The 27,582-nt window shown below is 45.2% G+C and overlaps 1 protein-coding gene across 2 annotated transcripts; it reads right to left on the bottom strand.

Annotated features, from left to right (window-relative positions):
* Window positions 1-4,508: 4,508 nt before the first annotated feature.
* On the bottom strand, window positions 4,509-27,013 carry LOC117735046 (Na(+)/H(+) exchange regulatory cofactor NHE-RF1-like). Of its 2 annotated transcripts, XM_034539455.1 has the most exons (6): window positions 25,901-26,995; window positions 12,632-12,805; window positions 10,256-10,409; window positions 8,446-8,489; window positions 5,997-6,110; window positions 4,509-5,883 (listed from the first exon to the last, which is right to left on the bottom strand). In XM_034539455.1, exons 1-6 carry the CDS (start codon window positions 26,489-26,491, stop codon window positions 5,758-5,760), a joined length of 1,203 nt encoding a protein of 400 aa, XP_034395346.1. In that variant the 5' UTR covers window positions 26,492-26,995; the 3' UTR covers window positions 4,509-5,757. The 2 variants fall into 2 exon arrangements, with proteins under 2 accessions (XP_034395346.1, XP_034395347.1); XM_034539456.1 differs by lacking the exon at window positions 12,632-12,805 and having other exon boundaries at window positions 25,901-27,013.
* Between the last annotated feature and the right edge of the window lie 569 nt (window positions 27,014-27,582).

Genomic DNA, 27,582 nt, shown 5'->3' with positions numbered 1-27,582 from the left:
TCTCATCTTCTCTCTCTCCTTATGGATGAATTTACATCTCTCCATTGCACCTTATTAACTCTGCTTCCTCCCCGGAGTCGTTGTGACTTCACGTCTCATAGGGTCCATTGGACCTGGAGGTGTCTGATGCCTGATGAGCCGGCCTCCTGCGTTGGCCCTGCTGATGCGCCCCACCCCCCCTCTTCTCTACCTCCTTCTTTTTCATGGATTGGAGTTCCATTCATACATTGTCATATTCATGTAATGTGTTTATGTAACTTTGTAAATGCTGTTCATTCTGTACACATGACATCTATTGCTTCTGTCCATCCGGGGAGAGGGATCCTCCTCTGTTGCTCTCCTGAAGGTTTCTTCCCTTTTTTCCATGTCAAAGGTTATTTTTGTGGAGTTTTTCCTGATCCGATGTGAGGTCCTGGGACAGGGATGTCGTATGTGTACAGATTGTAAAGCCCTCTCAGGTAAATTTGTAATTTGTGATATTGGGCTATACAAAATAAACTGAATTGAATTGAATAAATGCACAGCAGGGTGCAGATTCTAGGGATTTCTTTTTTATAACATCCTAGTTCTGATAGTAGGTTAAGTTAGTTAAAATCGCCTAAATATTGGTTTAGGAAAAACAAAAATCGACAATCATCAACCGTCGATATATACAATCCGATCGTCAATCGGCACCTTATTATTGCAACAATGTTTCTTTATCTCCATGTGGATCACCAACTGGTGAGGATGCTAACTGTTTAGACCCATTAGTCTCAGTCTATCTTCGCCCAATACCTCCAGACCGATATCGCTAACAGCAGTAATGAAGTATCCCACTTGTGTCACGGGCCGTAGTCGCCGTCTGCCGGTGTGCAAACATGACTCAAAGACACTGGATGCAGATGTCTGAACACGCAGTCAGAGTGTAGCGGTCGGGGCATCGCTGCGGGCCGGGCTGCAGGACGGCGACCCCGCAGGCCATGAATCAGCTGCAGTATGCGTGGAGCTCGATTACCGGTCCAGAGCTGGAATCAAAAGAGCCCAGTGCTGAAAGAGGAGCCAAGTAAATAATATAACACTGAGTCCATCACTGCTGCTCTCAACTCTCTATGAGCTGATGATTGGCACTCAGAGCAGAAAACAATGGCCACGGCCCTTTGAGGAAAATAAGACGTGAGCAGACTAAATGATTTAATGTTAGAGTAAGACGTCATTCAAGACTGACTTTTGTTATGGTTATTTCTTGATATTCTTCTAAACAACATTTAAAATGTTATTAAAAAGACATTTGTCTGTGTCGTATGAATAAAACCAGTTTTAATTGTCTTTAATAGTCTGGAAAATGAATGTAATTCATAAGGGGTAATGTAAGAGGTCATGGCTACAAAGGGCCGCAAAAATAGTTAGCTGAACAGAAGGTCTCATTTCTCCAGAGCCGGTTGACAACTCTTCCTATTAATAGTGAGGATTGTCCTTGGGTATTTTTATAAAAGGAGATGGGGTGTGAGTGTGTAAGTGTGTGCATGAGGAAAGTAAGGCAGGAAGGGATGAAGTTTTCTCAGAGAAGACAGACAGAAGGAAGCTCGTATTACAGCAGACTTACGCACCGCTCGGTTAATGCGTCACACTTCCCCCATTGGCTTGTCGCCCCTTCCCCAAGGCTTCTCCTCCATCCTTCTCTGTCACTTATTCCATGTATTTTCTCCACAGTGTTTTCTATACACACACACACACACACACACACACACACACACACACACACACACACACACACACACACAAACACTCCCGGTCTATTTTTAGCGTGCTGAGGGGTTTGAAGGTAGAGTTGGGTCGACCCCTCTTCTCACCCTGCTCCAGGCCTTACAAGGACCCCCTGGCGGACACTGTTGCCCAGCAACCAGCTGTGTTTGCACCTAAGCTGTGAAGGTCCAGCGCACGACCTGCACCTGCCCTTCATCATCTTAATTATCCACGTCATTCCATCCCCCATCCTCCTTCATATCATCATCATTTTGATCCAAGTTCGATGTGCTAATACAGCAAAAAGTGATGAGTTATACGTTAGTTACATGTGTGTGTATTGAGGGACTGAGTTATCAAGAAAATGACATGCACAATTTATGATCGCATTTTATTCTTGAAACCTGTGCAGTGCAGTGAGTTGCTTAAACAAGCTCAGTGAACAATTGCTAATGAGGACATTTGATTATTTATTTTTCACATAAAAAAAAAAGTTTTTTTTCTTTGTTCTTCGCATCCCTTGTCCCTCATGTTGGCGCCCTAAACATGGCCTCCACATGACCCACAATGGGACTCGACCGCTGACTCAAGCTAGCAATAGCTTAAGAACAGCATCTTCAAAAAAAAAAAATCAATAAGAAGTTCACAGGCTTATAAAGTATTACTTATTACTTATATTCATATTCACTCTTTAGAGTTAGATGAGCAGATCATTACAACTTAGCATGAAGCTATATGTACTATATTGTTTCATATAAATAACAATGGCTAGCTGTATCTCCGTTTCCAGTCTTTGTGCTAAGCTAAGCGAACTGGCAAGAGAGAGACAAAGAGTTCTTCAGAGGACAAGCGTGAAGGATGTGATGGCATCTAGTGGCTGAATAGCCCTGCGCTCACTCCTCGCTTTCAAAAACTACGGCAACATGAGCCACCGAATGCACACCATAATAACGTGGTTTGACCACATTTCACAAACGTACTAACTTAAACAGGCGAAAAGCTCTCACTAGCGCTTGTGTGTGGTTTGTCGGTTCTGGGCGACAAGGCCCACCTCTCCATGGTATGTAGACGGGAAGGGCTCATCCTAAGATAACAAGAACACACCAATTCTTAGTTAAAGGTGATTATACACTAATTAAATGAGTTATGAATGTTAGAATTCCATTTCTGAGAATACATCTCCAAAAATGCTCCACACTTCAATGATAGATGTCAGTTATTATTAACTCTCTCACCTTTGAACACCATCCTTCATAATCATAATCACAAGCATCCCCTTAATAGCCAATTATAACAACCATCGTCATTATCTTTCCATGCCAAGTCACCATTTACCCATCATGTCAGTCAACGTCGTACGGTTCAATTATGATAATTACCCCACGGAGACGCAGGGTGTGACGGCGATGGCGATGACGTGGGGAGAAGGAGAGGGGAGGAGCAGAAAGGTCGAGGCCATTAGGAGGAGACAGCTGTCTTTTTCACCGTGTTGGAGGGCAGACGATGAACCGCAAGCATGAATCCGGTGAAAAAGACATTTCAAGACAGCCTTAAGGCATAAAATGTGACGGTAACACCGAATGTGTCTGTAAATTAAGGGTCTAAATGGGTGGTGGTGTTTTTCAAACTACTTCAGTTAAAGGAGACTAATATAAGAATATATCAAATATATCTATTTTACTTGAATGGGGTTCGAGAAATGAGAAATGTATTAAATTGAGGCTTCTGGAGCCAAATGATGTCTGGTTCTTGAGAGGAAGCATTTGGCATTAAATGCAAAGGATTTGTTGTTGTTGTTCCTTCACTTTGTAAACCCTGTTTTTAAAGGTGCTATATAAATAAATGTATTATTATTATTAAATGTATTACTTTGTCTTTTACTTAAAATAGCAGATAATAGTGTTGTGGCAGAAACTGCTATTGTGTTGTTTTCTATGGGATGAATCTCTGATCACAGATCAGTATTATTTTACTTTGACGGACGAGTCAAAAAGTCAACTTTGATGCTTTAAACCTGCAATATTTTAAATCTTTGGCCACTATGGAAAACAAGCCGTGAACACAACATTTAACAATTCTCTGTGGTTTTATCATTACAAGAAGTCATGTGATCCATTGCTGATATACAAATATGTATACCAGCTTTAATCTGCACAAACATGCAGACTTGCTCTGGGATTTTTTGTCATATGAGGGTTCCATCCATCCATCCATTTTCAATACCGCTTATCCTCATTAGGGTCGCGGGGCGCTGGAGCCTATCCCAGCTGACATAGGGCGAAGGCAGGGGACACCCTGGACAGGCCGCCAGTCCATCGAGGGCACATGTAGGGACATACAACCATTCACACCTATGGGCAATTTAGAGATCAATTAACCTGCAGCATGTCTTTGGACTGTGGGAGGAAGCCGGAGAGCCCGGAGAGAACCCACGCTGCCCATATGAGGGTTGTTCATATCATTTCAATGTTTGCATTAATTAATGGATTAATCCTGATGCGATGCTTTAACTGGATATACAGTAAGACTATTGTACTACATATATTTAATGCTGTGTGGTCATTAATAATTGATAAAACAAGTTATGATATAATGCATCACTGTTAGATGAACTGTGTAGAACCACATACTGTATGGCCTAATTCAGATTATTACCTTTTTGCTTTATTAATTATTGAGTAAAAGTCGTTTTCACACACACAAACGTGCCTGTTGGCTTAAGTTTCTGAAGCACAGGAGAGATTTTTTATTTTTCCTCACATAACTGAATAAAAACCAACCTGTTGTGATGACGGATTTATTTCAGTATAGAAATCACTTACTTCTTACACAAGCTACAAAAAACACCTCTTTGTATAATTAAATCCTTCATTTTGAAAAATCATCGCCAACGACATGAACAAAAGCATAAAATCTAGTGAAGCACGGACGTTCTTCTAGAAATACATCATCTCAAAGTTACATAATTATGGTTTTTAAGACATTGATAGAAATGTGTAAAAATCTAATTTCTCACGAGAGCAATACAAATATTCCAGACACTCAGAATGTGAACAGCAGACATGAAGTCAAAGAGAGGACGGTATAAGTTACTCATAATAAACGGCAGTTCACATTTCGTGAAAGAGGATATCACGTATTCAGACAAAGAGGAGATACAAGGTGGATATTTCATTTCAGAGTGGAATTCATGTAAAAAATATGCAATACACATGATATATACTGTATACTGTATATACAATATAAGAGAATCCTCTTCAAAATAGTTATTTCCAGTTTAAAGCCCGTTCATGTTCTATGAGGGAAGAAAATTTGTTTACCTTGTTTTTTTTTTATATCACAAAAAAAGAGCTTTGACATGTAAACTGAAATAACACCATTACTGTTAAGTCAGATGTTTGAACCCTACAAACTAACGAGGAGGTAAACTATCTGGGTTCACCCCTGCTGTTGAAGACAAGATGATATTTGAAAAGTTAGTAGAAACTTTTAAAAGATGAATAAGCAGATGGAGGCGGAGGAGGAGGACGACGATGAGGAGGAGGAGGAGGAGGAGGAGGAGGGGGACGAGGAGGAGGAGGACGACGACGATGAGGAGGAGGGTCATGACACGAAACATGACAATCAACTCCTCATCGTTTTCCACAGGCACCAGACTCTGGCCAGCAGGGACTGTCAGGGTCCACACACATGCATCTGCACACACGCACGCACGCACGCACGCACGCACGCACGCACGCACGCACGCACGCACGCACGCACACACACACACACCATGGTCCAGTTATCTTTCATCGGCATTTGCATCTCTCATTGTTAGTATCACATTAAACATATTATATATATTGAATATCTGGATTATATAATAGCATGAAGAGTAATAATAAGAATAATATTATATTTTACAGAACGCCTGGATTTGTCTGATGCCAATAGTTAATTTGCTCTTTTAATGTCATGATGATACAAAACAAATGTCTTTCTGATGTCTCTTTGTCACTATAAAATCTGTGTGAGTTGGGCGGAGATGCCCTATAGGTTACTGAAGAGTTCATTCTTCTTGGTCCAGTCCATGGGCGGGGCTCTCTTGTTGGAGCGTTTCTGGTGGGCGAGCTCTTTGACCTGCTGCAGGGACATGTTGAGAGCTGGGATGGTGTTCTGAATGATTTAAAACAAACAAACAGGGGAAAATAATGTGTATGACATTAGTTACACTTTACATTATGACATCATAAGAGGTTGATATGCTGCAGGTATTTCCTGAGACGTACCTCAGGTGGGGTGTTCGTGGGCAGAGTTGTGAGCGAGGTGTTGGAGGAGGCGTTGGAAGGAGAAGGACTGACTGACAGCGTTGAGTCCCTCTCTTTGGCCCCTCGGCCATTCACCTGGGAACACAACACTCATCATCAACATCACCATACTAACAAATCAGTACTGAGACATTCATGAATATTATCAACATTTACAAGAGAGTCACATCTCAACAAGTGTGACTGGGAAAGTGTGACTGGGAAACTGCAGTACCAGTCCTTACCACAGGGGGGCAACCTTGGTTTTGAGTTGTTTTCTTCTATTGTGTGTTATGTTATTGAGAGGCACCTGAGAAGTTTTAAACATGTCTGCTAATTTACCAATAAGTGCATTTGTTGGCTTTATTTGGATTATATTCGGGGAGAAGGCACCACTTGTAGTTTTGTAAAAGTGGTGAGATTGGAAACTCCTCCTGGTTGAATTCCAGCGTATTTCCTGCCCTCTGTGTTTTGTAGCAGCTTTAATGAGCTGCTGAGGTTACAGGATGAGGCATTTACGTTACTGGAGCCTCAGTTTAATTATCAGCATGTCACACATCTTTAACCCACTCCAACCCCTTTAAAGACGGCATCGTATACCTCACAGACAACGTGTCCCTGACCTCTCACACCATCCCTCCCTCTCAGCTCTACAACCCTTTAACAAGTGTCTGTTACGCAACAATACGAGGAACAATTAACTTCCCTGGAGCACTTCTTGTTCCGGAGTAACGGGAAGCCCGGCCCAGGCTTCACTAGCGGAAAGGCAGCCACAGGTCTGTAGTTTATTTTAGTTTGCATTCTGGTGTCTTCATACAAAGTGTCTATCTTATCAACACTGATTCACACACAAGTCTAGTGTGTCCACTAGGGAACAAGACACCCAGGTAACCCGAGAGGCCGTCAAAAAGCATCGTTGTAGGATTAGAAAAGCAAACACACACGCAGTTTGTTTATTGGAATAAACGCCGTAGGATTTCAAAGACAAAGTTTTGACACTTTAGAAGAGCGTTTATTCTGTTTCTTGTTGAGAGTTGAATGAGAAGGTTGCTACCACTATATCTCTAATGTAAATAAGCTACTTAGCTTGGTAATAAGACTGGAAACAGGTACAGTAATTAGTTTTGCCCCAAACAGCTACAGACGTTAGCTGTGACGTTAAGCTATCTAGAAACACGCGTGTTGTTTCGACTATTTCCCTCTGCTCGTTCTGTTTTTATCATCATTTTTTTATCTCGTCATAGGGCCTACATTTATAAATCAAGACACTGAAGCGCCTGGATGAGCATGAATGTTTCTTTCAAGGTTAAAATGTTTTTAAATCAAGCAGACCTGGCGGTAGTTTGTCTAACGGATTCGAGCCGCCGCTGAAATTTGCTTCTCGCTCTGAACACACCGTTACAGTTTTTGTACGAACTCCACAAACAAGAGATATTGTATTAGTTTGTGAGCCTGAGAGACGGATTGTGTCACAGTTGGACGGAGCAAAGCTAGCTGTCCAATCTCAATGCTGAGCTAACCAGCTGCTGGCTTTAGCTTCATATTTATTTATTGTGGTGTCATTACATCGAACTAAGAAGTGTGCCGCACAATAAAAAAAAATAAAATTGAATTCCTACATTAACTGATATTATTGAATTATCGTACCATCATTCATATTTTCTTAGAAAAACACAATACATTGATCACAGTGGTTTTTTTTAGCAGATCTGTATCAAATGCCAACATTTCGATTAATTGTGCAGCCCGATAAAACGTCAAACTCATTATTCAGGTTTGTGAGTGACCTTCCTCCTATAGTACGTTCTGGCCAGCGTGTCTCTTTGGGATTACACCCAAATACTTCAAGAGGATTAACATGAAGCTGCCTCAGCTCAGAAGAGTAGCTTCTTAGCTAGTTTCCATTGACCTTTTATACAATACTGTGGGTCAAGGAGGATTTTAATTTTGAATACACAATCCGCCCTTTCAAATAATTCAAAGTTAATGGAGTAGCTGGGTGGGGTTTACCGTACAAAGAACGGCAGCACTTTTAGACAATCACAGGAAAGTCCATTCTGTACACGTCTCTGTGATTAAAAACTAACTTCAGCAGCGTCTCAGTTCTCTGATGTGGCAAAAACACACGTTTGAATAGCAAAAGGCTGTGTGTTACTTTGAAGCTCTGTTCGACCTTGACCTGCTGGACTGTTGCAGGGCAGCAGATTATTCAAAGCACATCTATTATTGTCAGGAAGGAGCGGCTCCATCAGTGAGGATGGGAAGTTGCCACCGTGGGAGACCGACAGCCCTTCACACACTTCAAAGCTCAAATCCCACTTTTGGCTTCGCTCTAAAGCAGATCTCCAAACCAAATGAGAGCTTTCCAGCGTCATCCTGGAATTCATGTCTCTCTGTCTCTGTGATATATTTGCCGCTGGTGTAATCTTACCTTCTCATCCATTCCTCCATTAATGACCGGCTCAGGCAGCGGACCTGCAGACATGAAAACGACACAAGGATCAGTCATCGAACTCCAAAAACACAACGCTTCTCCTGTCTGTCAGAGCTAACGCCACTTCATGAGACCTGCAGTCTTTCAGTCCTGCACCATCAGCTCCACTCTGCCAGATCAAGAGTCTCTCTGCAGCTCACCTTTCAACCCACCAACACATACTCTGTTACATGGGGCAGGTATGAGCTGATCATCTATTATTCACACATGGTTCATCTTCTGTGAGGTGGTGCTCATCCTGGTCCTCTATGCCTCCACAGACCCTCTACATATCGGATTGCCGTGTCGCCATGTTTGAACCCAAACCTCACTTTTGAGAGGTGGTCACCTCAGAGAGACATCGTCACCGATATCATACCTTCCATTCCTCTGATCCTCAGCCCTAATGATGATTATTAATGGAGATGGCAGAAGGTCCTCCTCGGGTCTCTGCTGTGAGCGTATTTGTGTCCCCGACTCTGTGACAGGAGCCTCTCCAAGTCCCAATACAGCTCTGGCTCCGGGCTGAGAGGCCACTTGGAGCGAGCACCTTGGAAACCAAACAAAGCTGCTGGCCAGCCGCTCCGCTCAGAGAGAGGCTGAGTGAGCCTATTGACGTGAAGAGTCACCGGAGGCAGGTGCCCTCTGAGTGGGCAGCATGTGAAGTGCATGCAGTTACCTGGGAAACACCTCACTGGAATCTGTCCCCTGTGGGGCGTTATTATTTTTAATCCTGGACTGAAACACCGGAGGGTTTGAGAGTCCAGGAAACTATGAAACACTTTTCTCTTTTGCCCCGATGAGGGTCATCGCACAAAGGTAAACAACACAGGACAAAGTCATGCACAGGCTTTTCAATATCTAATGTATTAATAATCCACTGGGAGCACTGGGAACATTCATAAACCATTAACACATATCTACAAAATAAAAATCTCCTCTGTCCAGAAAGCAGAGGGCAGCATCTTTACCCCCTCATTCACAGTCGGTTGCCATGCCAACAGCTGGCAGCAGCATGTTTACATGAGGGGTCTCATGATGCAGGCAGACACACACACACACACACACACACACACACACACACACACACACACACACACACACACACACACCACCTGCCTCAAACACAGAAACCCTGTCACAGACTGTACTGGGGTTCCCCCTGGGGGCCGTGGCAGGTACAGCAGGACCTGTGTCGAGCCAAGATGCCTTTGAGCAAGGCACCGACTCCCCTTCAGCTCCTGGGATGCTCCCATCTGACCTTTTTGTGGGGACACGGCCACTGAAGGATAATCCCTTAAATCAGTCATGTATTCATTTATTGCCCTTTGAAATCACAGTTTGACAAACAAGTCCACACAGTGGTTCTCTTATTGGAACTTTTCTGGAGCTTTCGGCCAGTTCTCGAGGCCTTCACCATCACAGGACTGAAATGTCGTACTTTGGTCTCGATGACAACGGAACAAGCTCCATCTGCTGATGAAGGCCACTGGATGCAGTCGAAAGATCCAGAACATTTAAAAAGTGTATTTTGTCTTTGAGTGTTGCAATGTGATTATTTAACTTTTGTGAGGAGAGAGCTCTGCATTTAAGCCTTGAGACTATCCAAACCACACTGATACTCTGTGCAATCCCACTCTGATCTGTCTGATCTGATCTATTTATGTCTGAAAGATGCAGCCATTCACTCCGCCCTGGGGGCGACTGCAGCTCAACTCGTGCTGCCTCTTAGTGATGGTGACATTGTTTGGTGTGCGTGTCCTCTCACCAGACAGGTGGTCCAAGGCGGGGGCCACTCGGCACCTCTTGAAGAAGGCGTCTGAGTCGGGGTCCACCACCAGCAGACGGGCCTCTCTCCCGCCGGCTTTAATGGCGGCCACGACTTCTGAATGTGTCTTCCCTTCTACCGACAGACTGTTCACCTGTGGAGAGAAACACTGTTTTTAGTTTATTTATGTCTATGGATAGAAATCCTTCAAACTTAAAAAAATATATTTAAAAAAGTTCTTCTTGTCTTTGTTCCCACAGAGAAGTGAACAAACTGTTTCATCACTGTCAAGGATTTCTTTCTCAATATTATCACTTTGTCTGCCAGAGGCTCCAGGGCAGGAAATCCTGTGTGTCCACACACACACAAACACACACACACATTCCTTCAACTTACAAAACAATAGTTCCAATGTGCTAAATAACAAAAATCATGATTTTTTAAATCACTTCTTTAAATCACATGCTGGTACTTGACTGTGCGACACGTTAACTTAGGTGTACAGTAACGTGTCAGGTGGCTCACTCCCACGTCAGCCGAGTGTAAATCACCATGGGAAAGCATGTGAGAAATGTCTCGGAGGGCGTGTGTGTGTGTGTGCGTGTGTGTGTGTGCGTGTGTTTAGGTCATAGGGTGGACCTGTATGTCTAAGCCAGTCCCACAGAGGAAGCTGGACAATAGCTGCTTGGCCAGTAACAGCAGAAACAATGGCTGTCCGCTCCCCACAAAGCGCCGCTCCTCAGTGGGTGGTGAGGCTGTCTGGGGCCCTCTGGGGGACTTGAAATCCCTCGCCAGACTCTCATATGGACCCCAGTCTCTGTGGGACTTTTTAATCCCTCTGTCCTCCTTCTCTACTGATTCTTCCTTTTCCTTTCGCTGTAGTTAGGAAGCGAAGGGAGGCGCGCTGATAGTCCACTTCAGTGAATATGCCGCCGCTCTGATTTTGTTGGAATAACGTGCGGCACTGAATGAGTCATGTTGACTGAGACATGAATAAGTCGTGTTGCTTGTGCTTCTTCTGTCAAAATAATAAGTGGACGCACTGTATGGTTGTATGATATTACAACCACAAGGTTTTATGGCTGAAATATCTTTTAGAGCAAAGGTTCTATGTCAAGGTTTCCCAATATCATTAGTTCATGACGGGCTGTAAAGAGATCTGGATAGAGCATCGGAGCATTACATTCCTATGAAAGCTGCTCAGTGGCACATGAAGCAAAAGAAGTTTGGCTTCTGCGTATCAAAATCAGAAGAATTTCTTCTGCGTCCCCGGGGCGCATAGAGCACTGTCGTTTTCTTTAAACCCGCGGACCAGCCTCCTTCTCAGGCTCATTCACATGAACGAAGGATTTAGCCATTAATGCATTTTACAACTTTTGGGAGTGTCAAGTGTTCGTACTAGGGCGTTGATTTACCTGAAGAAAAGTTATACAGACTTCTCTTATATAGACGTCTCTTTCCCAATGTAAGTATATGGGAAAAAATATGTTTGGGCCCAATGGCGTCTTGTGATGGACTCATTTGATTCCTTCGTTTGGCTTTGGTAAAAATTGCTTCAGAGCATTCCCCTCCCCACCACTGACGAACTACGGCTGATTGTACTACGGCGTATAATAATATAATAAGAACATAAAAACAATAAAAACACAGACCCCAGACCATGAGAGCTGATTATTGTGGCGTGAGTCTGCTACCAGTGAGGGTTTCACCACAGTCCTGTATGTGGGTTTAAGACCCAACAGAGTGGCTGTTAGTTCACAACCCACTCCTCTGAACACAGTTATCTTTGGGAGAAGAGCTGACCTCTCTGAGGACCAGAAGACCTGCTTCACTTTTCTCAAAAAAATGAATAATGTATATTTTAAGACCCTATATTGGTATCTCTTATTTAGAAAAGGCAGTACTTTGGGTACATTTTTACACCTTATAACCAATGAATTAGTGGAGCACTAGAACGGTATGAACAAATAATGAAATAATACTTTATGTCAAAAGGCTTCCTATCTCATACTTTTTTGCATGGAGGTGACGTCTGACTACACATTAAACCATTCTTCTCTATTTTTATCCAAGTAAAAAAAAAGCCCTACGGAGCAGAAATATGGCAGATCAATAAGGACGAGTATTTTTGTGTAACTTTTAGTTTAGTTACATTCCCATAAATATGACTCTGTTTAGGACAATTAATTAAGGTAAATTACCTTAAACTACCATGGACTGACATTAATGCGTCTGACCAAGACTTGTCTTTCTATTCAAGGAGTTTCTGAACTAGAAAATCTTCTCACCAGAACGATAACATCTGTCTTATCGCCCCGTACTGAGCTACTGCCCTGCATGGGGTCACAGTGTTAGGCCTAGGCCCTATCAAAGTACCTGTACTATCCTGTCCTTGGACAGCAGGCCCGCCCTCTCTGCTGGAGAGTCTTCATCCACCGCTCTGATGTACTGGCCCGGCCGCGCCCGCTCGCTGTGCAGGTTGAAGCCATATCCGCTCGGCCCTCGCTGGATCACACAGAGACGTGGCCGCAGCTCAGTGCACAACACCTCCTGGAAGAGACCAGCGGAGAGAAACCAAGAGGCCGTGTGTTAACACACCGTGATGGAACACACACCTACAGACCTGAACAGCAGCTTATTAAAAGAATAAATACCTCCACCATGGGTTCAGGAAGAACGAGAGGCACAAAGATTACGGAGAGCTCCAGTGAGTCGTTAACCATGAATATAAAGCCGAGGTTGAACATACAGGTGGCTGCTGGTGTGTCGCGGAGTGTGTTTTTAACAATCTTAGTGTACACCGAAGCTGCTGTTGGACTCTACGTGACTCCAGACTGCTCGCCAGGAAGGAAGAGGGTCTTGGAGGCATGTGATTGGAGGTCTGCTGGGAGGGTTTGCGGAGAATTTGGGGAGGGGAGGCGCTGCTCTGGCCTTGAGGAAGGGACCGGTTCCGGTGTGGTCCGCTCCCTGCTCGCCCCAGGCTCCGAGGAGGACAATGGAAGCTGGGCGCTGACCTCTGACCGCCTCCCCTCGCCCGTCCCGTCCAGTCCCACTCAGGGATGGCAGGAAGAGTGAGAGCCGTATTGTCATCCAGGAAAAAACTCTGGCTCGACTCCAGAACCTCCCTTCCGCTAAGTGGAAGGAGCAGGTTCTTTATTTAGAAAAGGGGTCTTTAATGGCTTTGCCTTCAAAGAGGTCAGAATAAGAAATGATGGAAACACAGCGCTGGTCAGGATAATCTCTGTCAGTGTGACCACATCTGACCTGACACTCCCTGCACATCAGACTGTCAACTATACACTCGAAGACAATGAACTGCCAGTATAAATAAGTCTGACTCACATTCTACAGAAAACACTGGCAGAAGGCAGATTGATTAAAGCTACTTTATTACAATACATTACATTATTGTAACCGACTCAAAGTTTTCTCTGGCGTACAACTTGATGGTCACTTCACTGTGTTACGTAAGACAATCGTTCCGAGCTAACGCCCAACCCATCTCCGCCAAGAATGAACCGCGCTCTTTTTGTTTGTCGTAAAGCACCTTGAAAAGAAAAAACGCGCCTTGTAAACTTTGCGGCGGCTCCAAATGAGAGTAAGTGGTGCTTTCGAACTGGGAACCTACATCAAAGTCATGTGATGTAACAACAGCGAACGGCACACACCACTCTCTCTGCAGTCCGGAGGACAGTTTGTGTTTTCGCCTCATGTGTTGGTTCACTATGAATCACAGGCTTCATTTTACAGAGAAAGTGCCGCCTTAAAAGGATAGTTGGACCTTTTGGGAAAACACATTTGTTGGCTTTCTTGCCGAGAGGGAGATGGGAAGATGATTCCATCAAACCTCTGTCCCTTTACTACAGGTCCTTTCCCATGTTGTGTAAATGTCCTCAACAAAAACATTGTGGGAAATACGACACAGCATGACACACACGCTCAGCCGACATGTGACAAAAGTGACGAGACGGCCTGTCATTAAATAGCACCGGGAACTTTGGGAAGATTGGTCGAAAAAGGGTGAAAGAAAGCTCAACTCTGGATTGGTAGCGCGTCAGCATCGGTTTGTCCGTGTCCGTCACATCTGCTGATCAGATGTGCTGCTGACAAGAGCCCTGCAGTTTCATCATAATGGTCACTGATTATGCAGAAATCCTTGTCTTTGATTGCCCGTGCTGCACTTCTTCAAGTGTTACACTCAAGACTTCAAGAGAAACAGCCTTCCTTTATGATCCTTTAAATGGGAGAGATGCAATGCAAAGTGCAGACGGAACAGTTTAGTTTAGTTTAATGATGTTTTGTGATGATTACTGACCTTCGCTCTTCCAAAGGCCTAAAGCCAAGAACGGGATTCACGCAGGACCACAGCGAGCTCTGAATCCCCGTCACAGTAAAGCAACATCGGTGATCCGTAATTATGTGTTGGACAAGGGAAAGCAGATTAAATGCTCTGGCTGACGTTAGGCGTCCCTGTGCGGGGAGAGAGCAGCTCTGGCAGCAGCAACACAGGAGGGTTTGTGTCGGAGAGGAGTGGAGGGATGAGGAATCTCTACGCGGCTCTGAAATATGTGGAATCTGCTGAACACGCACAAGCCAGGACTACTTGTCAAAATGTGTGTCTGTGTGTGTGTGTGTGTGTTTGATGTGGTAACAACAGCGACAATGAGAGTTCTCTGTAACGTCACGGCAGAAATCTGATGAAGTCAGCTGTCCGCTGCAAATACACTGAGAACATCGTAGAAGCAAATTACAAGCCGAGATATCGTAAGAAACTCCTCCACATGCTCCCATACAGGTCTTATCTGCTGTTGAATGACACACAAATCTGTGTTCCTTCATTTACACGTAGGGTGCAACTACATATTTCTTTCAGACAGGCTAAGCTTGGGCCTGAGGTTGATCCAGATCATTTGTATACTTCCTCTGGAGTCCTTTATTTTGTTTAGAGCGCTTCCCAGACCCTAAAACATCTGCACGCAGATTAATTCATCTGCTTGTGCTGCTTCCTCAGATTTAGTTTGGTTGTTGTTGACCCACAAAGCTGTAGGAATTCTCATGTCATGTGATGGCTGACCGTCCACCTGGAAACATCTATCACGTCATCATCTCACCTGTTTAAAAGTCATGTTCTCGCTTTGGGATCACAGAAATTATTTAAACTTTCACGTCTCCAAATAACGATAAAAGGTTTCTGACCATCAGGCAAATAATCCAAACCCATTGTCAATATTTTGGCCTGTTTGCATCACTTTAAAGATCAAAGTCACGTCATTTTCTATTGTGTGAAAAGTTGCTCTCGGCCCTCAAAAACAGCGCTTCGAGGTTGAACTCTCTCTCAGTGACACACACTTTCCTTTGAGGGAGGGAAGTGTTGAACAGGAACTGTTGACACATCTTCCCTCAATATGCTTCCCTCTGAGCCGGCTCAACTTCCTGACATGAAAGAGAAATATTAAAATACAAAACACACCCCAACATATGCACAGACGTACAGCGTCTCCAGAGAGCAGAGAGTGAAGTGAGTGTGTTTGACGTCGAATAAAAGAAAGCAGGCGTCCACGAGCTGCCCTGAAATACTGGCTGCGAGGCTAATCTGACACAGAGTAGCTGTGACCAGCACAGACTGTCTGTAAGAAGTGGACGTGGTCACAATGATGTCACCCACTGGTCGGTGGATTGTCCTTTTAGTTTTGGAGCTTTGAGTTCCTCAGTTTTGACTGTTGACATCTTGTTTTTCTGCAACCAGAAGTGACACCGGAAGGGTGGAGCGAAGTACAACGAAATGCTGAATCAGACATTTACAGGAGAACAAAATGTTACAATTAACTTTTACGAGCTGATAACATGCTGTGAAAGGGACAGGGACACCTCCCAGATGGGACAACGTTATGAGAGCAACCTGTCAATCACAAGGTTGCCCTGTGGTGTACCCTTTATGGAATGTTTTACTCTAAATGGGAGCATAATTTGTATTGAAGAAGACTTGAAACCATAGCGATCTAGGCCAAAACCGTTTGTATCTCACTGATGTCGATGATTGACACAGGTTGTGATGTATCGTGTCGCTTGTATACTTTGTATCATGACACCATTGTTTTCTTGGATGATGTATTGTAATACGATTCCCGGCACTAAAACACATGCATATATCATTTCTGTGAGCTATTTGTTTTGACCGGCTCATCAGCTGAGTTTTACAGCTGAGTTAATACGACGTTGCTTAGCATCCAGTGCAAACAGATGGAAACATAGAGGCAACTATTAACGCTGGCTTGGGTGCAATCAAAGTTAAGTAACACTGGACAGAGAAACCTTTTCCTCTCATAGAGACAGTAGAATTGTGTCACATCTTTTGTACTTCACTGTAACGTCTGCTGCTGTCATTGAGATCCACCTCCTTCAGGCAGCTGAGGTGCGAGTGTACTTTCTATCGGCACTGCTCAGACTTTGGAAAGCTTTAAGCAGTTGCCTTGAATACCAATCACTCCAAAACAAAACAAGGGCCCGTGTTAATATTCTCAAACTGCATTTGCTGCTCCAGCACCGAGTTTATCTGAGAGTGTTTGAGGGCTTTCAAGCTCCCCTACCAGAGGTTGATGTAAACAGGTTTTAGACTTCTTTCTGGTTTTCCTCAGGAAGCTGCGATAATTAATAATTAATAAAGGTCAACTCGCAGGCCTTGTGACGTGGCTACAGACCCCGTTCAGCACGTTTGGGGAGCTCTCATTGTCTAAAAGGAGAAACAAATCTAAATATTTGCTGCCTGGAATGCAACAGCGAATATTTTGAATACAAGAGCTTCTTTTTTTACAAGAGCTTCTTTTTTTTTTAATCACAGATCACAGATGTTTTAGGAATTGTTCATAGTCAATCAAAAAGACCTTTTGTATCATGCACGACATTGTTTATGTTGACGCCAATGAAAGATACACCTAATACGTCAAGTAACAAGGGATGAGATTACTTTGTGCTTCATGCCCGAAATATCTTCACGTTGATGTGAACCTCATGGTGGCGTCTTCAGTGGATCATGAATATTTGTACCAAATTGTATAGCAATCCCTCCAATAAGTTTCCGTCTGGATCAAACCGATCACGTCAGTATCCATCTAGCTGCGCTGCTAGAGTGTTAAAGAAACACATCACACGTCAGCATTAAGATGCATATAACCTCACAAAAGGAGCCCGGAGTCCTCGTTCCTGCCTTCGAGGAACCCGCAGGTGAGTGAGCGCCTGACAAGCCAGATTGACTGATTTACATCTTCTAAACCCTCTCAGGGAGTTATAAAAGGCAGCCTCCATAACATCCATCCATCATGTTTATCACCCACCGACTCAGCCGCCGCAGATTTGCATCTGTCAGCCTCTCCTGCTGATTCTGTTCGACAGAGGAGCGCTGAGGCTGCGAGCGACTCGGTCTCTGGCATGGAGCGAACAGCCAGTGTGTGAAGGAGTGTGTGTGTGTGTGTGTGTGTGTGTGTGTGTGTGTGTGTGTGTGTGCGTGTGTGCGTGTGTCTGTGATGCCAGAGGCTGCAGCTCTGCCACTCAGCATGCCAGTTGCTTCATATTTTCCCCATGCATAGCCAGCGGACTGATGTGTAACTACTGTACAAAACAAAACACATGGAGGACATCTGTGACTGTAGGCTTCCTGCACAGCTCTGGGTCTCTGACCCCGCTACTTTTTCGGTTTCACATACCCAGGGTGGGAAAAAGAAGGGGAGAAAAAAAAGAAGAGGAAAATGTCACATGATGAACATTTCCTGTAATGACGTGTCACCTCACTCGTGTAATTCAGCCGTCTGTCCAGCACCTGCTGAACTCACGAGTCCTGCAGATCATCGACTGAAAGCTGTCACACTCAGCTGCTCTGTGCGTATGTCCTTTCAAGCCTCACCGCTGCCTACTTCTTCCCCCCCCCCGTGTCGCTCCTATAAACGAGGGCAGCTCCCCCGTGACTTCAGCCTCTTTGATCAGCGTAAAGAATAACCGCTGAAGTGACACGCCGCCAGGCACCGTGGTTCCTCGGTGACACGACAAACCTTTGGCCTCCTTTGTGATTGTCACGTGACGTTTTTGAAACGGCCTCAAGGATCAGACTTCATAACTGTTTGATGTGAACCTGGTTCCCTTTAAACCGCCAAAGTTTTGAGCTCCTGAGTGTGCGGAGCGCACCACTCTCTCGGTCGAGACGGGGGTGTTGGATTTCAAGCTTGACCGTTGAACCAGCTGCGAGGCAGGCGGAGGGGGGAACAAAGCACCCCACTGTCCCCCCTTCCATTAGTGGATGGGACGAACTGGCTCGACAAAAGACACCAAAGAAAGGTTCTGCTGAGGGTTCCCGTTACAATAGACTCTTGAGGGGGAAGGAAATGGAAAAGTAACGTCAGTCATCACAGCAGGGGTACAAGATAAGACCAAATGGAGAGGGCTCGCCGTCGCTTTAACATCCTTGAAAATAGAGCAAGCAGGGCCTTCATCTTTAGTGTGTCCACTCCTATATGTATCAAATTTAAAAAATCACTATTGCATCAGATCAGCACCGACACTTACTGACAGTTTTGTTCTATCACAGTCAACAAGTTTTATCTCTCCTCTACCAGTCTTCCTGTCCCCGACCCTCCACCCTCGCAGACCTGAATGCGGCGTCGGCTCAACAGCCTCCAACACACGTTTCTGTTTCTGAAAGGCATTTAGAGAAAGAGGGACAGAAAATGTAGATGTTGAGATATCTGACAACATGATGTGGTCACACTCAGCCTTATGATTTTCTCCTGTGGCATGCGAGCAAACGGTAAACAACAGAGGTCCATTGCATAACCGGTGCTCAGTGAGCTTTTCAGTCGGGGGCTAAATGTGTGTGTCTAATTGTAGATGTTACACTCTTTTAATTCAAGCATGAGCCCTTGAGGAAATATTCCTCTTCTTCCGTGCGTTTTGACTTCATTTAGTGATTTTCTACATTTCCCTAAATGTGTCTCCACAATCCCAGACTGATATGAAGGTGAAGGCGTTAGCTGGGACTCGTGATTGAGCGTTAACTCTCAAGAAACAGCCATCCCCTTTAATCAAAACGTGCCTAGTGGCTGTGCTGCATTATTGAGGCTGCTATTAGTGGAAAACATGTCTATCTAATCTCTTTTTTCTTGTGAGATGGATTCTACTTGTGTGACTGGTGAATGCAGTCGTTATTCTTCCCCGTGCTCGTAAAAAGGAAAAACAATGAGTAGCAAAAAGGCAAAGTGAATAGAAGTAAGAACAATACTGAAAACATGACCGCAGCCCTGTGAGGCCTCATCAAAGGCTTTATCAAATATGGGCGTGAAGCTCGGAGCAGTGAAATTAGAAAAGAAACCCTTTTCGATGTTAAACAGACACGTAGGTTTGTTTTCCAGGTTCGGCATTCCTACTTTAACGAGTTAGCATTCCTACATTTCCTTAGTTTGGGAGCATTTAGTTTAAGTAAATATGCACACCCACGATGTACATTCATTTGCTCTGCCTTGGTTTTTATGGCACTTTGTACAGTGGGAAGGTAGGCGGTGGACGGCGGGGGGTGAGTCTATTTCAGGGCGAGCAGCCAGTCACTCCCCCCCCCCTGGCAGGGCGCGGCCCTCCGGCCCATTGTCCTGCCGGGGTGGTGAACCTTCAGCAGAATGGAGTGGGAACTGGAATGTGGCATTGTGGCGTCTGCGTCCAGAATCCCATGAGACCCAATCACCAGCATCCCTCCCCCACCCCCCCACCCCCAGGGTGCAGGTTCCACCCCTGACCTGAGCCACAGGGGCCTCGGCTGCAGCGCGGCACAGTGGGGCTGTTGTGTGGACTGACGTCACTGAGGAGTTTCATATCATTGATGATGCGCCGCTGCCCTAATCAAGAGAGCAATTTAACGTTCTCTCGTGATCCTTCCTCAGCTCAAGACGTTACGGTTGTGCCTTCTTACGGTTTATGACATTTGAACAACGGTCCTGATGAACTCGCCCTGGCGGCCTACGAGGGTTTAAGAAGCTAACCATGAAATGTCTCTGGTTGAAGTGCGTCTGCAGACCTTTGCTGCGTGTCCTCGCCTCTCTGCTCTCTCCGCTCGTTTCCTGTCATCACTCCGCTGTCTGTTGATGAAAAGGCCAAACGCTGCCTCGAGAGAGTTACAAAAAGCTCCAATACAACCAGCTAAACACACTGATGACGGGATGTTGTTCCACTTCTTTATCAGACAGTAATCAGACCTCTTTCGCAGATGTTGAAATGTGCTCGAGAGACTTTTTGTTCTCTCGGGCGACATTTTGTGAGAGTATTGTGTCATGAGTTACTCCAGCCCATAATACACACAAAAACAGACAGCTGGTGATCCCTAAAACACAAACAGCTTTTCAACAGTATTAAATGTGTGGTTTTGGTTATTTTCACCCTATGATACACAATTATAGTGCATTTATCTATATTTAGCTGCTATTGATAGATAAACATGATCAATTAAGTATTTCTGTGATATTTGATTTAGTCAGTATTACTCATTATAGGGATGAGGGATATTTAAAACATATTTTGTTGCATTTGTTACATTATGATATCCTGTAAATTCAAATTAGCCATTGGGTTAATACTGCAGTCCGGGTGTCTGCAGAGCTAAATGTCTAAATGCATCTCCTTTCTATTTCTCACAGTATTTATCATCCTATCACCCCGCGCATACGTGTGACATAACACTGTCGAGATGGGGCCGCTGCATTATCATAAACAAATAGGGGACACTTGTAAAATTGACAAATTGTTGAAACACAATGAAGCTCCGGACACTCTCCATTTCCCCTGAAACTCACAGCCCAGCGAAGGGAACGGTGACTCCAAAGCTTTCTGACAAACACACACACACACACACACACACACACACACACACACAGATACATTAACGTGAAAACAACCACACAAAATAGAGACAAACGCAACACGTCAGAATGAATCATGGCGTATATCTGAGCAGACAAACATGATGACGCGCACTCCTTTACCCAAACACAGCCTGAACAATACCTGGCTTTGTCACAATGGCTTCAATGATAAGCAAACCAACAAACACAGCTGGAGACACTGTTTACTTTCATGATTCAGTGTCTGCTGCTGAAGCGACGCGCTATTCAACCAGCGCTGCATTTGATTTATTATGCATCCTGTTTCCATTGCAGGCATTTAGCTGCTACCTCTGCTCACACACACACACTCGGAGAGAGACGGTGGGATCTGGAACCTTGGAGCTGTAGTTTCACTTGTCCGGCTACGAGCTGCAGGAAGTGATGGCCACGGGGTGAGAAGAAGTCGTCATTTTGAGAATTTGGAAACCCATTTTTGGCCTTTGGTTGTCATTACTGGCAACCGGCTCTTTACAACACATAAGGACCGCAAACTGCAAAACATGCACCTCTAAACTAATAAATGTTGTAATATTTGTTACATTATTTGAATATTGCTGTGTGTGTGCACAGGCATTTGTTTTAGAGCCAATGGTGAATCAAATTAAGTTGTTTGACTGCGGAGTGAAAGGTTCGACTAACCACAGACACCAGATTACTCAAAATATAAGGTGACTAAAGATTTGTCTACGACTCTGGCAACCAAAAGCTGATTCCTAGCAGCCACTTTTAAAGGTTAGTGTTGAGCCCTGAGAAGATAAAGACGACGAGGGGGGGGGGGGGGCATCTTCCACCACCACCAACAATGGCAGGAAACGTCCTGGGGTCTGTGTACAGGCCGACGGTCCCACAGACAGCAGCAGGCAGCCAGAAACTCAGCGCTGACCGCCCCGACTCACACAGCTACTCTAGGTGTGGCCATTAGTGCCTCTGATGCGTGACAAACAAATGATGACGTGTATTCTATTCACAGAAAGTTGTATCCTCGGGCGGTTCCTGAAAGCATCAGATGGATGTGGACGGTGAGTCCGACCCGCTGAAGTCACACAGACAGAAAGGTCACGAGGATGTGAGGTTACAGAGACTAACGATAAAAGCCAAAGCTGAATAATTGCTGCCAGGTGAAGGAAAGTCGGTTAAAAAGACCACGCTTGGTACATTGCACTGAATGCAACACATATAGGGACTGAATCCTCCCACACAACAGATTCAGCATGATTTGTTTAGAGAAAACATGTTGGTGCACAGTTAAAGGACCAACTATGTAAAGCCAGTGCAAAAAGCCAAGCGTGTGTGGTGAAAGCAGTGGAAGGCGTCAAGCTCTTTAATCAGGTTTTATATGAACGTGCAGATTAGAGGCTCAGATTCGAGGAGGGAAGTGACGACCAGCACAAGGACACGAAGACGCCTCCTTGTCTCACTGCGGGCCTCGAAGCAGTGTCCTCTATGCCGACAATGCAGATAATGTCACACACAGCCGCACTCCTCTAAGATCTCATCCAGCCGCATTCAGCTACATCTGACACCAGCGCGCTTCCTCTCCTGTCATTAGCGCTTGAAGACGAGAGTTATGTAAGAAGCCGGCAGCCAGTCGGGAAGACTCCCAGAAACACTTCTCACCATCACACTCTCTCTTGAATCTGAATGAATCACTGAAGAAACCGCAAAGAGACGTTTGGCGAAAGACACGCAGCTCCTGAGAAAATACGTTTTCATGGGTTTGGCTGCAAAATGGTTCTTTACAGATGAATCGCCCATTTTATAGTGTATTGAAATATGTACAGTATATCTGGCATCTTTGGATTTTGGGACTATTGGTAGGACACAATAAGACATTTGAAGATCTAGTCGGTGTAACAACAACAACATGGCCGGTGCACGTAATAATAGTCAAACTTATTTTTCATTCCTCTAATTCTTGCTGGCCATAAGAAGATCCCCTCAGTGGAGGACATAATTCCCATTGTTCATTCAGAAAGATACATGCCACATCTTAATGCACTGCATGGAACCCATTGTAATAATTGTAATACGGTGGTAATAAAGATGGACGTCATCACAGCCACAAAATGTAAACTTGTTCCCGAAGGATTTCCCTGGATAAGCTGATGGATCTCTGTAATGCGAGCTGAGAGCGACCACTGTTACTTCATTATTGCCCTCAACAATAGCAATAGAGTAAAGGTTTTACTGCCTGTCAAACAAAACAACGACCTTTGGACCAGCGATGTGTGTGTGTGTGTGTGTGTGTGTGTGTGTGTGTGTGTGTGTGTGTGTGTTTTGTTCCGCGATGATGACAGTGGCTGTTATTTTCTTCCCGGGCCGCACTTCATGTTTTGACCCTTGCGTCACTCCTCTGTGTCATTTTTTTCACACCTCCTCTGCACTGTCTCACTTTCGCCTACCTCCATCCTCACACTTACATACGCTACACATGCATTGCACATGCACACACAACATCAGTGTAACCATGGCAGGGGCTGGGGGTGGGGGGGGGGGGGGGGGGGGGGGGGGGGGGGGGGGGGGGGGGGGGGGGGGGGGGGGGGGGGGGGGGGGGGGGGGGGGGGGGGGGGAAGCGTCACATCAAGGCCAGATGGGCGGAGTGCGGACGTCAGTGTAACTGTGTGTGTGTGTGTGTGTGTGTGTGTGTGTGTGTCATTGGTCGGGGCCACAGGGCTTGGGCACAGGAATGCCGGGCAGGATGTTGGGAGAAAATTCCAGAAAGAGTGGAGCCACTGCAAAGACCCCCCCCCCCAACCCCCTCCCCCGATGTGGCTCAGACTGTAACATGGAGACACAGCACACTCCAAACAGCATCCCTCGAGTCCAATTTACACACTCGCTCCACCGTATCCTCTGTCCCCAGGTAACGTCTGCAGCCTGTGACATCTTGGTTTTGCACGCCTTCCCGTCACAAGACACCGGGCTCGCCGCTCAGCAGGACTCCTTCTGGATCTTTCACCTAATGTCAACAGTTTGTTGTAGTAAAAACCCGAGAGGGGAAAAGGATTTTGTTGCTGCTGTTGTTTGTCCTTTGTTGAGAGCTGAACACAAGTACCAGAAACATAACATGCATGCTCTGCTTGTGTAAACGCTTTCATTACACTGTTATTATATATACATATACTGTATATAAAGAAATAGGATGTAAGGAAGTAGTGAGTGGCCACCGATGAGAAATGTCAAAGCTCGACAACAATCCTCAGGCCCCGACCAAAGCTCAGCGACAATGTGTTTTTTCAGGCTGCGCTTGAGGAGAGTTTCCGAACAGGAAACAGGATGAGCAGCATCAGTTTTCCTTGTTAGCACAACTGAGGGGCATTCTTATAAATTAAAACATTTGAAAATAAATATATTCATTGAATATGATGACCAAGAAGACAGAGATGTTCTTTATGCATATCAAATACTTTCTGAAGTACCCCCCAAAATAAATCTTATTACAGCTTCTAAAATGTAGATATTTGAAGATGCTGATATTTCACCATTAATCAAACAAGTGATAACTTATCTTTGGTGATAATAACTTATCTTTGGTGATAATAACTTTTGGTTTCTGTCCCAACTTCTTTTAAAAGATACGGTAGACATTTGGGGAAAGATGCTTACTGGCGGTATTTGCTTCTGTTTTTTTTTGCAGATAGTTATTTGAGATGTAAAACAACCCCATTAATAACAATTGAGACTCAAGTCGCATCATCACATTAACCAAAATATGATATCTAGATTAATCTCACGACAGATATCACATCCGTAACTCTCCCAAACTGACTCGAAGGGTCACCACCTTTTTGACCTCCCTGACCTTCATCCGTCATCTTGAGAGATCAACAAAAGCGTACACTTACCATCCTGGTTATGAATTCACCAGAGAAAAGCCTAACACTGTCATTACTATATTAATAACCACACAGGTTATGCTATCTGCCAGACAGAGTGGAGCTGCACACTGTGCCCCCCCCCCCCCCCCCCCCCCCCCCCCCCCCCCCCCCCCCCCCCCCCCCCAGCCCCTCACCTCCACCTACAGGAGAGAAGTGACGGAGCAGGAGAGCTGGACAGGGACAGAAACAGCCTCAGGGGTAAACATCCGGGATGAAGCAGCGAGGGCCACAGATGTTCCAGACTAGGGGGGGACCTCTTCTCCTCGAGTGCTTTTTAATGAACCCCTCACAGCCGAACACACAGACAAACACACACACACACACACGCACACACGCACACACACACAAACACTCCCGGTCTAACAACAACAACAACAACAACAACAACAACAACAACAAGTGGCCACTGCAGAGTGAGAATGAGCCCACAATGTTTTACAAAGATCAAAGTTTAAAATAAAAAAGTATTTCCAGTAGTTTGTTGTGGAGGGCTCGGGACTGCCAGATCTGTGTTATGGTGGTTTTCTAAAAGGAAACAACACCATTGATGCTGACTTAATGCGTTTAACCTTGATCACAACATTGCCTCACGTTTTTTAAGTGACTGCAGAAAAAATGTCACAGTGATATTATTTGAGAGGAGAAAGTTGAACCAGGTTGTTGTTGGTCCTCTCACCTACAGTACCAGTCCGGCCAGCTGACCCTGTGGGTGCAGCTGTTATCCGTGTTTTAGACATAGAGCACCTATTCTCTCCCTCGGTGATGCGTTCAGGGACTTTTCATTGAAGTCTTTAGTTTTATATTGTAAAGTGTAGCACAGCAAGTGCAGCAACTTGTTTTCAACTTTGACTCACCTTCTCAGAGTTGATGCTCAGCTTTTTCTCGACGTGCACGTGGATTTCCCCGCCGTTCCTCTCCGGGACCGGTGTGGACTCTCTGGGTGTCCCCTCCTCCTCCTCCTCCTCCTCCTCCTCCTCCTCACCCCCTTTGTCGTGCCGCTCATCCCCGTTTATCGTCCCGTCCGCGTCCCCGACCTCCCGCTGCTCCACCACCACCACCTCCTCCACCATCACCTCCTCCTCCTCCTCCTCGTCGAAAGGTAACGGGATACCGTCGCTGACGTACTCCTTCAGACACTTCATGTTGTGTTTCTTCAGCAGCTGCTCGGTGTCTGGGTCCACCACCACGAGCACCAGCCGGCCCACGGTGGCTCGTATCCGGGACACGACCTGCTGGTGGCTCTCGTTCTCCACGTCCTCCCCGTTCACAAACACCAGGCGGTCCCCGGCGTGGAGCCCGGACGTTTCAGCCGGGCTGTCGGGCTCGACCAACCGGATAAACTGCCCCGTCTTACCCTTCTCCCCGTGGAGGTGGAAGCCGTAGCCGTTGTCCCCCTTCTCCAGCGTGCACAGCCGCGGGCGCAGATGCTGGCTCTTGCTCGGCATGGCTCAACGTCTTGTTTAAAGTGGGAATGACTCCACGACCTGTGCAGTATGCTGCTGGGGAGTGGTGTGTGTGTGTGTGTGTGTGTGTGTGTGTGTGTGTGTGTGTGTGTGTGTGTGTGTGTGTACGTGTGTGTGTGTGCGTGCGCGTGCGTGCGTGTGCGAGAATGAGTGGTACCCCTTCAAGTAAAAACACCCAACCCCCGCCCTCTTGGGGAGATTAGTCCGTGGGAAACGGTGCTGGTGTTTGTCCCACTCTCTAGTCCACTTCCACTCGCGAGTCAGAGTCGGAGTCGGTCCTCACACTCGTAATAAATCCTCACTGAGACTACTGCTATCAGACAGTTGAGGTCAGGACCCGAGGACTGAACCCGGTCTGCTTAGACTCTCGGCTCCCTCTCGGTGTGCGACAAAAGTAGAAAAGCCAAGAAGAGGGAGGTGCGTTCGTGGACCGGCCCAGCTGGCAGCCTCATGCAAAGTGGGGAGGACTGGGAGTAAACACAACCCGAGGCTGTCCAGCACAATAAAGATTATGATCAAGGGACCAGATAGTGTTTGGATTTAGGAAAGAAAGAAAGAAAAAAAAAACTGTGCTACCCCCCCCCCCAACACACACTTCTTTTGTGTGTTAAATACTTTTTTCATTCCTTTTTCATAGTTTTACTTTTAGTTGTTTTTTTTATATAGTTTTCTTGCCCAGATTTTGCCATATATTTCCTAAATGAGCAACACTTTTCATATTGTACATTTGTGTTGTACTTACTGCTCTGAATACGTCCTTGTGTCTGGCATCTTTTCACTTTACAAACTTTACTCAGAACCACCTTTTCACACTTTTATTTAGCACATGATCTGATACAGACTGTATTTATTCTCTTTAATTCATGCTATTAAACTCACTGAATAATAGAAATTAGAGAGAATTTTCTCCATGAAAAATAAAGCATCCATCCATCCATTAAAATTGTTTTATTGCCAAAGGGACATATATTACAATATGTCTGTCTGTGTTATTCTACAGTGATTATGTTGTGACTTTCACGAACATTTGATTTGTGTCATTTCCCTGTGGTGTAAAAAACAGATTTAATCTC

The sequence above is a fragment of the Cyclopterus lumpus genome, chromosome 8 (assembly GCF_009769545.1).
Source record: "Cyclopterus lumpus isolate fCycLum1 chromosome 8, fCycLum1.pri, whole genome shotgun sequence".
In the NCBI taxonomy this organism is placed as follows: Eukaryota; Metazoa; Chordata; class Actinopteri; order Perciformes; family Cyclopteridae; genus Cyclopterus; species Cyclopterus lumpus.
Note: the sequence above shows the minus strand (reverse complement) of the source record. Positions and strands in the feature narration are given on the sequence as shown.

Coding starts and splice junctions, on each gene's coding strand:
- LOC117735046 (XM_034539455.1), bottom strand. CDS start 26,491: ATGCCGAGCAAGAGCCAGCATCTGCGCCCGCGGCTGTGCACGCTGGAG. Junction 12,806..25,900: donor TGAGCATCAACTCTGAGAAG/GTGAGTCAAAGT, acceptor GGTCTCTTCCAG/GAGGTGTTGTGCACTGAGCT. Junction 10,410..12,631: donor CCAAGGACAGGATAGTACAG/GTACTTTGATAG, acceptor TTCTCTCCACAG/GTGAACAGTCTGTCGGTAGA.